Genomic DNA, 15,980 nt, shown 5'->3' with positions numbered 1-15,980 from the left:
GAGCAGATGCTTGATAAATATTTATTTAATAACTAGAAGGCTAAATGAGTGATTATGAAAAAGCATGTCTCAGATATAAAAACCAGAGCTTAAAAATAAATTCTGTTTTTAGAAATACTTCCAGTGATTGTCTTCATTTACTTGGGACAAATTAGTAAATTAAATTATAGAAGAACATGTACTGTTTAGATTTTAATTTAAACCAATAAACTAGAAATTATTATTCCTAGATTCTGAACAAATTCTGTCCCATGTATTAGAAACTCTTAGGAAAGACAGGAAGCTTATTATTTAAATATAGAAACTGTGGCTTATTGTCCCATATCCTCAATTAAATTTACTTTAATTTTCTGTGTACCAACACAGATTCAAGACAGACTTCAAAGTGTGAATTACTAATTGCTTTGTTGGTAAAGCTTTCCATTACTGGCTCTATAGGAGCTAAATAGCATTCAGAATTGCTCACACTTCTTGAATGGTTCAACATAATATTGCTTTTTAAGCAACACAGAGCATAGTTTGCTTGTGCATGGTCACTTCTCTCTAATAATTTTTATAAAAAAGATAGTGGAGGTTTAAGTTGTAGCTCAGAGCAGATTTTCTGCTGAAACATCTTAGTACCATTTTAAGGGTCAGATCAAAATAGCTTTACTTTCTTTAGCAACATTGTTGGCTACTGATTAAACCCATATACAAACAAGATTTCAAAACAACTGTTTAGGATTTATAGGCCTAAAGGATGGCCCACTTAATTCAGATATGTCAGATTCCATAAAATCAAGGATAACAAAAAGTTTGGGACGCCTCTCTTAGAAATAGAATAGTGAGACTAGTTCATTTGTGCATGTGTTTATTCAACATTTATAGGGTGTTTAGCTACACTCTGGGCACTGGGTTTGGTGCCCAACTGCAAAGAGGACCTTTAGAAGTTCCAAAGGCAGGATTGGAACCTACCTAGTTGTTCTATGATAGAGGTATGTACAAAGGAACCCAGAGAAGACTTCCTGGAAGAGGAAGTTTTCACAGATAAGGAGAAATTTTTTAAGAAGGAAAAGGGAAAGAGTATGTAGAGAGAACAGCCTGTGCAAAAGTGTGGCTCTGTGAAGAAGCCTGACATGTTCCAGGAAAGGTGACCATTCCTATTGTACTGCAGCAGTTGGGTGTAGGGACATAATGCAAGAACAGAAAATACAGAGGCAAACTGGAGTCAGAGACTGAAGAGAGGTACGTGGCGTATTATGAAATTGACATTTGATCTCATAGAGTAGACAAAGGGAGCCATTGAAGGGGTATTGATGATTTAAAAAAAACTACATTACTTATGTTTTAGAAACATATGTCTATAAAACAATTTATTTTTTTTTTTTCAACGTTTTTTATTTATTTTTGGGACAGAGAGAGACAGAGCATGAACAGGGGAGGGGCAGAGAGAGAGGGAGACACAGAATCGGAAACAGGCTCCAGGCTCCGAGCCATCAGCCCAGAGCCTGACGCGGGGCTCGAACTCACAGACCGCGAGATCGTGACCTGGCTGAAGTCGGACGCTTAACCGACTGCGCCACCCAGGCGCCTCTATAAAACAATTTAAAAATAAATTGGAAGGGACAAAGACTGAGGACAGGGATACTGTTGCAATCTTCCAGGCTAGAGACGGTGTAGGCTTGAACTGTGGTAGTGAAAATGAAGACAGAGATATCTTAAAGATAGGATCGAAGATTTCGTGACAAACTGAGTATAGAGGGTGGCTCTGAAGTTTCTGGTGTGGCTCTATGGGTAGATAGGATGAAAAACATAGGAAGGCTACTCTTTGGGGACAATATAAGTCATGTTTGGGGCACTTATATTTGAGATGCCTGCAAGACAGTGGTAATGTCTGGCAAGTGGGAAATATAGATGTGTATTCCAGAAGATCATTGAAGGGACTGGAGCTCATCAACACATGGGGTGACAAATGAGGTGATTCTCAGGGTAAATGTGAAAAATTAAAAGAGAGCTGAGAATGAAGCATGGTGACACCCACGTTTAGAAGAAAGGCAAGCTATGACAAGGAGCCAACCAGAGACTGAATAGGAGTCATCAGACAAGAGGTGAATGTGTGAGACTCCAGGAAGAAGGTATCATGGGTAAGAGAGTTTTAAAAGAACTTCAAAAAGAAGGGTATGGCCAGCAGTAACCGTAAGAAATGAAAAGAGGGGCACCTGGGTGGCTCTGTCTGTTGAGCGTCTGACTCTTGGTTTTGGCTCAGGTCATGATCACAGGGTCATGGGACTGAGCTCCACGTTGGGCTCTGTGCTGAGCGTGGAGCCTGCTTGAGATTCTCTCTCTTTCCCTCTGCCCCCTCCCCTGCTCACATACTCTCTCTCTCTCTCTCTCTCTCTCAAATAAAAAAATAAGGGGCACCCGGGTGGCTCAGTTGGTTGAGTGTCTGACTGTAGCCCAGGTCATGATCTCACAGTTTGTGAGTTCAAGCCCTGTGTCGGGCTCTGTGCTGACAGCTCGGAGCCTGGAGCCTGCTTCAGATTCTGTGTCTCCCTCTCTCTCTGCCCCATCCCCACTCATGCTCTGTCTCTGTCTGTCTTAAAAATAAATAAAACATTAAAAAAATAAATAAAAAATAAAAAAAATTAAAAAAAAGTCTTTAAAGAAAATGAGAATCCAACATCATTAAGAGGTGGAGGGAGAGCTGCTTCATCCACTCCAAGAAAGTGCAGATAATTTGGGGGACAGTGGGAGTAAAGTTGCCTGAGTTTATGCCAGATGGCTGTATTTTCTCTGTGAAATAGGAGTTAAGGTCACTTCTGGAAGGGTAGATAGAGGAAGTGGGTCAGAGGCTTGAGAAGAGAAGGAAGTTTGGCGTAGGTGTTTCAGGGCATGGAAAAGGGAGGCAATCAGAGTGGATTAGACCCCAACTCCAAGTTTCTAACCATTTTATCTGGGGGGGGGGGTGTCATCTGTGGGCATTCCTGTCTTGCTAATGCTCAGGTTGACGGCAAATCCAGGTGGAAACTCACCAGTATCTCCCTGTGTCTCTATATTTTCTCTCTTACAGTCAGGACAAGACGGGTCATCCCAGCGACCTACACCCACCCGCATTCCTATGTCAAAAGGTATGAAAGCAGGAAAGCCAGTAGTGGCAGCCCCAGGAGCAGGAAATCTGACCAAATTCGAGCCTCGAGCTGAGACTCAGTCTATGAAAATAGAGCTGAAGAAATCGGCAGCCGGCAGCGCTACCTCTCTTGGAGGGGGGAAGGGCTGAGGGCAGTGGCTGAGGGGGTATGTTGTGCAGATGCTACTGCTGCCGTGAAAACGGACCTTCGTCTGTTTGTGCCAACTCTCTACATGTACTAACAAGTTTTAAATATCTTGTTTATAAAATAATCGACTAATAGCCATGTGTGTTTCCTATTTTGTAAATTTGTTTTGATGCTAGAGAAAAGAACTAACCAGCAGAACTACAGTTTGCTGTGTGCTTTGTTGAGGATGCTGGACCTGAGGCAGGGCCTGACTTCTAGTCCCATTTTTGCTTCTAGAAAGTGGACCCACCAGTTAATCCATCTGAGCCTCAGTCTCTTTGTCAGTAAGATATGTGAGCTGGATCTCATCATCTCCAAAGACAGATCCCATATTTCCTAATTGTAAATCAGATTTAATAGGCCTATCTCCACAATAATTGATTTTTCAGAAATTCTATTATGAAATAGGAAATAGTTTAACAATTGTCATTTGCCTCTATCAGATCCGAATTTGCTTCATGTGCTGGAAAAAACACCTCCTAGCTCTCACAGGGCCTGGACCTCTAAAGTTTTGCAAAACTAAAGCCTCTGGGATGATTTCAGGAAATAATTTGAATATGAAATAAAATGAAAATGAAATATGGAATCCTAAAAACAGAGTTTTACTTATTTGTGTGTGTCTGTGTGTACTAAAGAGGTTTTGGCCATCTCCAAAACATTCCCAGAATTTTAGAAATGATAATTTTAGAACCACTAATGTCAAACTCATGCTCTATTCAAGTGTGCAATTGATTTAAATTGTGGAGCAGTTTGAATAGAGCTGCCAAATGGCCCTTCTATCCATTACAACCTCAACAGAGGTTGTAATGGATAGAAAATAGAAGAAAGTAATTGTGATACACTAATGCCAAGAAAAAAAAATGACATCATGCACAGCTTAATTGAATTCAAATATTTTCCTCAGTTGAATGTGGACTTTACTTGCAAATATAGAACCAGTTCATGATTGTGGTGTGTGTGTGTGTGTGTGTGTGTGTGTGTGTGGTGTGATGAAATGAATTATTATTCCTGTCAGTTTTACTTATATTTGTATTATTTTCATTAATTTCAAGCATGTTTTAATAAGCATGAAACTGTGTGAATGCAAAATGCCAGGTGTCTTTGTGAGAGGATTAACCATGTTATTAAAGTGGACATTGTGCTTCCTGGTCAAATAACCACAAATGAGCTCAAGGCTAATAATCCGCAGCTTAGCATCTGAGGTCTCATGTAGGCAGCACCTTTGCCAAAATTTTTAAGCCAATTGAGTGAACTTTATAAAAATACAATAACTATAAAGTTACAGGTTGTTATTTTTCCACTTCTGAATTGTGAGGGTTCCAAAATTATTTGTATAATCCCTGCTGTTGATATTTGGGGAAAGATAGATTTTTTTAAAAAAGATATTTGATTAGCTTTTATCATTAAATCATCATGCTTCATAATAAAGAGGCTCTTCTTTGAGTTCTTTCCATACCAATTTCCTATCTCTTGCAGAACTTGGACTTGAATTGTATATGATGGCGGTAGATGCCTCACAGAATTCATACATTTTTTAATGTTTATTTATTTTGAGAGAGAGAGAGCACAAGCGGGAGAGGAGCAGAGAGAAAGAGAGGGAGAGAGAGAGAGAGAATCTGCACTGTCAGCACAGAGCCCAACATGGGGCTTGATCCCACAACCCTGGATCACGACCAGAGCCAAAATCAAGAGTCGGATGCGTAACTGACTAAGCCACCCAGGTGCCCCCATATTCTTTTTAATCAGGTATCTTATTGCCTGTAGCTTATCAGTTCTCAGCATATGTATTAAAAGATGTTGAGTAACCATACTAACATGCCATAATAATGGGATTTCAAGGTAGCAGGAGAGAGACTGAGAAAAATGATTTTATAAAATGAGATTTTGAGGGGCACCTGGGTGGCTTGGTTGGTTAAAGGTCTGACTCTTGATATTTGCTCAGGTTATGATCTCATGGTTCCTGAGACCCAGCCCCTGGTGGCCTCCACATTGACAGCACAGTGTGGAGCTTGCTTGGGATGATTCTCTCTCTACTTCTCTCTCTCTGCCCCTCTCCTGCTTGCACACTCAAGCCTTCTTTCTCTCTCAAAGTAAATAAATAAACTTTAAAAAATGTGATTTTTGGGGGGCGCCTGGGTGGCTCAGTCGATTAAGCGTCCGACTTCAGCTCAGGTCATGAACTCGCGGTTTGTGAGTTCGAGTCCCGCGTCGGGCTCTGTGCTGATAGTTCAGAGCCTGGAGCCTGCCTCAGATTCTTTGTCTCCCTCTTTCTCTGCCCCTCCCCCACTCATGTTCTGTCTCTCTCTGTCTCAGAAATAAACAAACATTAACAAAAATTTTTTAATGTAATTTTTAACAAGTTTAAACAAGATATCTTTCCATTTCCAATACTGACTTGTATTTTCTTAAAAGGAAATTTTCCCCTTTTATAAAGTGCACAACCACCCCTTTGAGGAAAGAAAAAAAGGATATTCACTCTTTTTTGAAATGCTTCTTTGGCATTTAGGGTATTTAGTGTTACTGTGAACAAATGGTGTCAAAAATGAAAACTGAGACATTATATTACTTCTGACTCTACCTGTCATTCTCCAATGATTTTTATTATAATCTATTGTCACCGATGCTGTTTTTTGCTTTTACCCACTCATACCATGCTTATTTCATTCGTGCCTATTTCATTCCTGCCTGGAAGTCCATACCTGCCATCTGCAGGGAGAGTGCCCTGAAAGGCTTAGCAGTGCAGGTACAGGATGTTTATACATCTGGATGCTGGAATAGAGTCATCTACAAAGTACAACTGCTAGGAAAACTTGGCAGAACAGCACATTCACTTTTAAGAAATGGTAAAGAGCAGCCATGGCAGTGTTTCTTCGTAATTTTATTTTATTTATTTATTTTTTTAATGTTTACTTATTTTTGAGAGAGAGAGAGGAGGGGCAGAGAGAGAGAGAGAGAGAGAGAGAGAGAGACAGGGAGACACAGAATCCGAAGCAGGCTCCAGGAGCCTGACGTGGGGCTTGAACTCACAAACCATGAGACCATGACCTGAGCCGGAGTCAGACGCTTAACCGACTGAGTCACCCAGGCGCCCCTATTTTAGAACCAATTCTACATTTATTGGATAGCTTTGTTTTTTGTTTTGTTTTTTTTTTTTAATTTTTTTTTAACGTTTTATTTCTTTTTGAGACAGAGAGAGACAGAGCATGAATGGGGGAGGGGCAGAGAGGGAGACACAGAATTGGAAGCAGGCTCCAGGCTCCGAGCCATCAGCCCAGAGCCCGCCGCGGGGTTCGAACTCACGGACCGTGAGATCGTGACCTGAGCTGAAGTCGGACGCTTAACTGACTGAACCACCCAGGCGCCCCAGGATAGCTTTGTTTTAAGCCACATATTAGAAATGAAATCCACTGAGAATAGGAAGTAGAGGATTAAATGCACTCCAATTCCAGCTTCCATTTGTGAGGATAATGTTTTTACAGTGCAACTTGATGGGCTTTTATAAGAATGAATGGGATTAAAAGGTTAGAGTCTTTTCCCTGTCCTGGAACACAGTATTGATCCAGGGCCTCACCAAGGCTGCTGTGTACAGCTGCTGTGCAGGTCCCACCCTAGGGATGGAGGGAGTGTGATGGCTCCCCCTGGGGTTGTGCAGGGCACAATCTGCACAGCTACACAGGAAGCACTGGTCTTCCCCTCCAGAGAATAGTTTTTATGGGTTGACTATTTCAGCACGCTATGATGGTGGCCATTTAGCATGCATGGTATAAGAAATGTTCCTGGGGCGCCTGCGTGGTTCAATCCATTGGGCATCAGGCTTCGGCTCAGGTCATGATCTTGCAGTTCGTGGGTCCGAGCCCTGTGTCGGGCTCTATGTTGACAGCGCAGAACCTGGAACCTGCTTCAGATTCTGTGTCTCCCTCTCTCTGACCCTCCCCTGCTTGTGCTCTGTCTCTCTCTCTCTCTCTCTCAAAAATAAACATTAAAAAAAATTTTTTTAAAGACATGTTCCTGTATGGGACATGGCCCTAAGGGTATTTATCATTTCTTGAAAATGACCTTTCTGTCTAGGTCACTTGCTTAAACAGACTCATTCAGTTTCTGCTGGTAATTTTGTTACATTTTCAGTGAGGGCAAGTTAATGGGTAGCAACCAGACTCCAGAGGTTTTAGCGTATTCATTAACAGCAGGTCTTACTAGATCTCTTACTTGAATGTCTTCAAGAAAGAAGTGAAAGAATGGCTTTGATGTGTCATTTGGGAAGAGTATAGTTGCAGGGAAATGAAAACATATCCAAGAATATAAGATGTACAAAGATTTGAATTTCTCATTTCCTCATAGGTTTAGAACACTGAGGAAAGCATGAGACTTCCCTGATCAGAAAAACCCAGGGATGTTAGATAAGAAGACTGCGCTTATGTGGGAGGTTGGAGGGCAGAGAGAAGGATGGACACAGAGGGGGCTTCCCAGTAAACAGGAGCACACAATTCCAAATTTTCCCCAACCCAGATAGAATTCAGGGTTTCCCCTCCACAACCTCCTCTAGGGTTTCATTGTTGGTTATCCTCATCCTCTGCTGTTTCAGTTTCTCCTTTTTACCTGCTACTTCCGCACAGGATATAAATATGCTCTGGACTCTTCCATTGGAGCACAATTCTTCCTTCAGCCATGCAGTCCTCTATAGCTGCTGCCCTGTCTCCTTTCTGCCCAGTTAAGCCATAGACCAAACACTCAACCTTTTCTGCCTCCACCTCCACATTTCCATTTATTCCTTAACTCTTTTTTTTAATTAATTAATTTATTTTGAGAAACAGGGAGAGAGATAGAGAGAGAGAGAGGAGAGAGAGAGAGCAGGGGAGGGGTAGAGAGAGAGGGAGAGCGAGAATCCCAAGCAGGCTTTGCACTGTCAGCGCAGAGCCTGATGTGGGGCTTGAACTCATGAACTGTGAGATCATGACCTGGGCTGAAATCAAGCATTGGACGCTTAACTGACAGAGCCACCAGGTGCTCCAACTCCTTTAAAAAATGTTTAAAAGTTTATTTATTTATTTTGAGAGAGAGAGAGAGAGAGAGAGAGAGAGAGGGAATGAGCTGGGGAGGAGCAGAAAGAGAAGAGGACAAGGGATCAAAGCAGGCTCTGTGCTGACTGTGGAGAGCCCAACACGGGGCTTGAACTCACTAAACTGTAAGATCACGACCTGAGCTGAAGTCTGATGCTTAACTGACTGAGCCACCCAGGTGTCCCTCTTTTAAAAATTTTACTAGTATAATTCATATACAGGGGCACCTGGGTTACTCAGTTGGTTAAGCATTTGACTTGATTTCGGCTCAAGTCATGATCTCACAGTGTATGGGTTCCAGCTCTGTGCTGACAGAGAGGAGCCTGCTTGGGATTCTCCCTCTCCTTCTCTCTCTGCACCTCCTCCACTCACTTGAGTGCATACTCTCTCTCTCTCTCTCTCAAAAACAAATAAACATTTAAAAAAAGGTAATTCATATACAAGGTTAAACTATCAGCACTAAAAGAAAATTAAAACCATTCTTCCTTATCTCACTCCCCTTTTCCCTCAGTTTTACTCCCTGGAAAACATCATTTCTAACTCTTAGCTGTTTTTCTGGTGTTTATCTACATATTTCTAAATAATATACTTGTATTCTTTGTCAATTTAGACATTATTTTCTGTCTTCCCATTATTGCTTTGATGGTTGAGGATGCTCTCGTATGTCACCTCTGTCCTTTTTCCCCATCCTCCCAGTATGATTACAACACGAATTTTTTGATAAATTATCAGTCAGCATTTATATGTTTATGTATTTATATGTTTACAGTGTAAATTTAAACACTGTTCCCTTTTGGGGCAACTGACTGGCAGAACTCATGACTCTTGATCTCAGGGTTGTGAGTTCGAGCCCCATGTTGGGTGTAGAGATTGCCTAAAAATAAAATCTGTAAATAAATAAATAAATAAATAAATAAATAAATAAATATTGTTCCCTGGTGAGGCATATAGTATACTATGCTTGTGTTTCCTTTCTCTTGCCACTTTTCACCCATCAATAGGATAATTATTTTAATTTTTCATCTACTTTGTTTTCTATGTATCTTTTTTTAAAATGCTCCTATAGATCTGCCAAACACCTATCAATGATTTTTCCAAACACTTAAACACATAGGTTTCTTAATTTTGCCTTGGGGCTTTCCTAGTTCAGCCCGTTAGTTTCCTAGTTTAGCTCTCTGCTTCCCTACTTAGCCTTGGATTGGTCATGCTCTAGGCCAGGTTATGCTATTGTCCTATTGTTCTTTTGCCTGAGTTGAATCCTGTTTCCTGCATTTTTTCTTAGCATTTTGCTTACACGTCTATCTGCATATCTATCTATTGAAGTACAGTTGATCCTTGAAAAATATAGGAGTTAATGGCATTGACCTCTAGTGCAGTGTAACTTTTGACTCCCCAGAAACTTAATTACTAATAGCCTACAGTTGGCTGGAAGCCTTACCAATTGCATAACCAGTCAATTAATACATATTTCATATGTTACATGTATTATATATCGTATCCTTACAATAAGAGACAAGAAAATATTAAGAAAATCATAAGGAAGATCAAATACATTTATAGTATTGTACTGTATTTATGAACAAAAATACACATAGAAGTGGACCTGCACAGTTTAAACTTGTATTGATCAAGGGTCAACTGTACATCTTCCAGTAGTTTTTGAAGAAAAAAAATCCCTCGGTAACCTTCTTGGGGCAGGCTACATGTATTCTGGGAATAGATCAGGGAAGGTGAGATGAAGAATCTCACAGTAAAGTGTGCAAACATTTTTATTCCCTTGCATTTAGTCTATGCTTCTCTTCATATGCGTAGGTCTAGAACTTCCTAGGTTAGTTTTTTGTTCTTTGTTTTTTGTTTTTTGGTTTTTTTCCTAGAAAAATAAACCTTGGGTTCTGGTCAGATGACTAAGACATCTAATCTCTTTTGGTTTTCCTTTGATCTCTCTGACCACTCCACCTCAGTCTCTTTTTCTGGCTCTTTATTTTATGCATACAATCTAAATATCATTGTTTTCCTTATCTCTCCCAATTTCCTACAATACATGCTCATTCTGGTTATTTTATGCACTCCTATGGCTTCAGTTAATCACCCATATGTTGATGGCTACCAATCCTCTATCTCCAAATGCTTATCCAACATTGTACTATATATCTCCAAGTTAATTTGTTTGGAAACAATTCTTGGGGTACCTGGGTGGCTCATTCGGTCGAGTGTCCATCTTCGGTCCAGGTCATGATCTCATGGTTCATTAATTCAAGCCCCCCATCAGACTTGCTGCTCTCAGTGAGGAACCTGCTATGGATCCTCTGTCCTCCTCTTTTTCTGCTCCTCCCCTGCTTGAGCTCTCTCTCTCTCTCTCAAAAATAACTAAAGCTTAAAAAAAAAAAAAAAAAAAAAGCAATTCTCAACACCTCCTCCATCCTTCTTCCAAGTCTTCTTCTCCTTACTATTCTGCATTTCAGAAGGGATATCCTGATCCACTCAGTCGCCCACACAAGGTAGCCATTCTAGCCTTCTTCTCCCACAACCATCAAGTAGACTCATTCAGCAAGTCTCTCACAGTCTGATCCCCTATCACTTCTATCAGCTGGACTCACATCTCCATTTCCCCTGCTACTGCCTAAATTGAGGTTTTAATTACTTCTCATCTGGATTCCTCCAATGTGCCCCTAACTGGTCTCAAAATCTCTAGCTTCAAAACTCTCAGATTCATTTTTCATTTTGTTTTCCAAAGTTCAAGTTGATCATATCACTCCTCTATTTGAAAACCCTCCAAAGGCTCCTCATTACCTAAAGAACACAATGCCAACAACTCCATATGGCCCTTGAGGCTCTCTGCAACCCGGCTCTATCCCTCCCTGATCTTTGAGCATCCCTCCCCTTCCCTTTCCCTTGCCTGGACTCCTGTTCCCCAGCTGGACAGAATGGCTTGTATACCAGGCCAGTCCACCTTTCCTTGACTTGTTCAATTTGTCCCTTCTCCCTACTTTTCCTTCTGGTGGTTGTGGCCATCTCTGTTTAAAATTTCTTTTAAAAACATTGCCTCTACTAGAAAGACAAGCCATTATTTCAGAATCTAACCTGGGTTTTAAAGCCTGTCCACTTCGTAAAAAACTTGGCACTTTACTGTAGAGAAAGAAAACCAGAAGTTGAAGGATGGCTGGAAGTTGCAGAAGAAAGAGGTGTTCTCGCTTCCTGCCTTTGTCTGCAACGCAAACCTGTGAGAATGTGGAGGGTCCTGACAAATCATGCGTGAGAACATGGACATAAAGAGATGGTGAAATTAGAGGAAATTCAGGTACTGCCATTCTGGGTAGTGTGAGTTATGTCTATTTCCCTTCAAAGTCATGATAGGCCCATAATGGGTGCAGAACAGCCAGGGATCCTGGACTGGGGAGTTGTCATCTCTGAAGCCATCACACTACATGTGGAGAACTTAGGAGCACTGAGAGCTTTCTCACATAGACAGATACTTGAATGAATTACAAGTTGCTCTTTCCTCACCCTCTTGAACTCTCCCAGAGGCACATGAAAGACACTTCTGGGAAGAGAAATTTTCAGGTGATTTGTCACGCTCTTCAGGTTCACGAAGGACCTTCTAAAATAGGTCAGGAGAGGCTCTTGTTTTAAAGGACCAAACAACATTACCAATAGGCAGGATTTAGATTTAGGATAGATATTAAGGTGAACACCCAGAGAAAGTGGATTGCTGAACAATGGACTAGATACCTGATATAGACCTGAAAACCTGGAGATCAGAGTAAGGTTGTGTGACCTTTGGCAAATTGCCTTACTTTAGCTTATGGTTTAACATTTAGCTATAACCATTTATGATTCTGGCATTCCTCCTTATAGTCAAATGATAGGCTTCACTATTTAGCAAGCAACTTAAAACATTTTACCATAGCACTTTTCCTAAGAACTAATAAATAATTGCTTATCTGGTAAATGTAGTTTTGGCCTTTCTACTTGTGCTAATGTTATATATGTATGATAGAATTGCAAAATCAAGTGCTGGTAATAGTGGAACCAGACTTTAGAGGTCAAGAAGATAATTATCTCTATGATTAAAGATGGAAACAAAATCAAAACCAAGAACAAAACAAAAAAATTCCAAGGTTTAGAGGCATCCAACCATCTTATTAGTGATGGTGCCAGGTTTTCCGTGCATTATTCATTATTTCATACGAGAAACAACCTCAGGTGAGCGAAGTATGTTTTCATATATAGACTAAAACATCCACACTCACTAGGCCAAAATAATATGGCCAAAGGATTCTGAGATATTGAGATAGCTACGTAGAAGCTGTATGTGTCAAAGTTTCCATAAGAGTACTTTGATAAATATTGTTGTCCTTATCTAAAAAGCACAGGCCATTCCCAAGTTTCACATATAATATTATTTTCTATGCTATTCTGTGACCAGCTATAGACTGAGATCAACCTAGGCATTTAGCATTTGTGTCCAAAAAGGTAGAACATAAGCAATCTTAACTCAAATGCTTAACTATTTTCCACCATTGAACTTTGACTTATAGTTAATGTTATATGTGAGATAATTATTTCCAATTTACTTGTATCTAGAAATAGTAAACTATGTGAGAGATAAGGATTAAGTTGCCTAAAAAAAGTTACCAGTCATAACTGATATTGGTAACTCTGCAACTGGAGAGGTAAGGGGATGGTTTGGGCTGATGATGGAGTGGGAAATGTTTTGGAAGGAAGCAAATAAACTATTAGATGGTTGAGAAACCCCAAGGGAGTGTATTTCATCTGGTTCAAAAGTTTCCTCAAGCAAATGACAGAACTGATTAGCGGAAGTATTTTTAATTAGCTGAGCTGAATCCAAAAGAAAAGAAGGAATACAAGTCCAAGTCAACAGAGGAAGTTTATTGGACTTCCTATTTAAAACAGATGTTTTCTCAGAACTCTGATTAATTTCTGAATGTGATAATAACAGGAATGAATACTGAAATAGTTTATTAAAATGAGAACCTTAAAAGAAAACAATATCTAGGCACTTTAGAAAACAATATCTAAAAGTTCTAGGACATTTTTTAGGTGAATAAATCACTCTGCAGACAGCATGTTAAAGCTGGTGTTGGGTCCTAGTGGAGAGGAAGAACAGCACAGCCCTAAGCCTGTGCATTGCCCTTTAGGCAGAGCCCACAGGGAGTAGGGAGCCATGAAACAAGGGAAACAGGTCATAAGCCAGCCAAACTGAAGCAAAATCCAAGAGGAAATGTTTTCTGTAGTAATTTGGTGTGCAGTTTCCTGTGGATAAAGCAGCTCTCCTTTGCAGAGAGAAAGTCCTGCTATAAATTGAACTTCTATCTTAGTCTTTAGTGTGTGAACTTAGAGGCTATCTATTAAAGCGATCTTGTCTCATTTACTAGAATAGACTTTTAAAATTCAGAGCTCAAGTGTCCCCTTGCAGAGAGTTTGGCAGAGTATAAACATATGTACTGCTTGGGAGGAAGACATTGACTTTCCAGGGAATACATCTTTCCTACTCCACAGCCAAGGAGCTCTCCTGGGAAGAAACAAACTTGCAATTTTTTGCCATGTTGCCACACTCTAGCACTCAAGAGAGAGTCTCCCCCAAACTTCTCCCCAAATCCCATCTTGCATATATAACTTTGGATCTCAAGTCATTTGGCTGGCCAGTAGTTTGGGATTACCACCCAAGGAGCATGAAGAGAAAGATCAAGTGTAATTAGGAATTGATAATATGTTGAACTTCCTTTCCATGGACATCATCTAATAGCTGGTGTGTTCATGTTATGAATTCATGTTATTGTGAAACATCTTTTCACAATAATATCATAATTACAAATAATGTATTAATGTGTTACCTGAGAACACATCAAGATAACACTTGAAAGAAACATACAGAGGAAAGTGTCTGTAAGGGCTTTTGGTAAGCTGTTAATGTCAAAAATACATAAAAATCCAATGTCCCCATGTGTGTATGCTGATTAAGATTTACAGTTTTCTCCTTCTTCCAATTAGGAAAAAGGAAATGATGTTATTAACTGTTGGCACATCAGAAGGCCCCAAATTTAAGTACTTTGCTATTTTGAGTTTGCGATAGAAGTAGAAATTAACTATGGCCTTTGGTCTCAACCTGTCTATTATATTCTCTACAAATTACTAATGTCAGAAAAATGGTGTCTGTAAAAAGAGAAACCTTATTGAAGAATTATACCTGATTTTACTCAGGTTACTTCAGAGGCCCCAAATGACCTGTATTTGGGTCTAATTCTGAGATGAAATGAAGACAAGCAGGAAATGGAATAAGATTTGCTCACTGACTTTGTAACTTCAGTAAAATTTATATCATTATTTTATTGTACTGAACCATAAAAAAAAGCCAAGGAAAGACTTGAAACTCTGTCCTTTAAAAAAAAAAAAAAAAAAACATAAATAATGGCATCATCCCTAAAGCATTTTTTTTTTTTTTTTTTTTTGCTGACAACCAAGGACTCTGTATGCACCAGATAGTTTTGCTGTGTAATGAGTCACCTCAAAATCTACTGGCTTAAAGCAACATTTCTTTTTAAAGTTTATTTATTTATTTTGAGAGAGAGAGAGAGAGAGAGAACATGGGAGAGGCAGAAAGAGAGAGAGAGAGAGGGAGAAGTAACATGTTTTTATCTCTCACAATTTGCTGTAGTGGCAGGGTGATTATTTTCTGAGTCAGTTTACAGACTTGGGGAAAACAGATAATAAGCAGATGTAGATTTAATAAATATGTTTAGTACATTTCAATTCATAGAGCTTCTATTATATAGATATTTTTTCACTATCTCTAGAAACAAGATGAACTGTTTTCATGTGTATAAAACAAAATAACTTGGGCTTGATTGTATTCCTTTAAATAAAGCTTATGTATATAAAAATAAAATATCCTCTTTTATTATTAAAGTAGAATAAAATAAACTGTTACTTAGCATTGTCAAGTATTTTTAAGATAGTCGTTTTAGAAAGCAGACTGATTAATAGCGTTAGTATATATATCATGCGGGATTGTTAGTTTGCTAATTTAAATGTAATAATAAAATGTAATGGTCCAACCAAGACATTGTTTCTTCTATGTATGGACCCTTTTGCCATATGTATTTTCACCAATTACTGAAAATTCCGAATTCTGAAAATTCTAATTCTGCAAAGCTATTATTATGATGAGGATTGCAAAATGTTAAGATTAAGGCAACTCTAGGAATTTTGAGGTTTGCACACTCAAGGTGAGAGAAGGTATTCTAGTAACACAAAATATTTACACTGCAAAGGACTTTAGTGATGATCTCTAATACCCTCATTTTGTGGTGAGGAAACAAAGACATGCCCGTTCTAAATCACATCTAGGATAATAACAATTCTGGATTTCACTCTTTTAAATTTAAGTTCTCCATGCTTTCCTAAGGGAGGAAAATGGGCCAGATACTTTAATTCTTTTAGGGAGACTTGAGATCTGTCTTTTCACTCTTTGAAAACTACAGAAATTTTAAAAAGGAAAAAGTGTTGAGTGAGAAATAGAATTTGAACCTTAGATCCTGATTTTTGACTGCATGGTATTTTAACTAGTGCTTTTAGTTTTTGGATGAAGATTTCAATATATTTTTAGGCA

At 39.3% G+C, this 15,980-nt stretch overlaps 1 protein-coding gene across 3 annotated transcripts in view; it reads left to right on the top strand.

Moving 5' to 3' along the window:
• FILIP1 (filamin A interacting protein 1) overlaps positions 1-15,980 on the top strand; it is a 282,762-nt gene that overhangs the window by 261,401 nt on the left and 5,381 nt on the right. For 2 of the 3 annotated variants that reach the window (XM_060615977.3, XM_060615978.3), the window contains exon 6: positions 3,050-3,273. In XM_060615977.3, coding sequence (XP_060471960.1) covers positions 3,050-3,256 — 207 coding nt within the window. In that variant the 3' untranslated portion in view covers positions 3,257-3,273. The remainder of the gene's footprint in view (positions 1-3,049; positions 3,274-15,980) is intronic. The other variant, XM_060615976.3, reaches the window with a different exon arrangement.

This window comes from Panthera onca, chromosome B2, assembly GCF_046562875.1.
Source record: "Panthera onca isolate mPanOnc1 chromosome B2, mPanOnc1 haplotype 2, whole genome shotgun sequence".
NCBI classification, from domain to species: Eukaryota; Metazoa; Chordata; class Mammalia; order Carnivora; family Felidae; genus Panthera; species Panthera onca.
The sequence above is the reverse complement of the archived record's forward strand: the minus strand, read 5'-3'. Positions and strand labels throughout refer to the sequence as shown.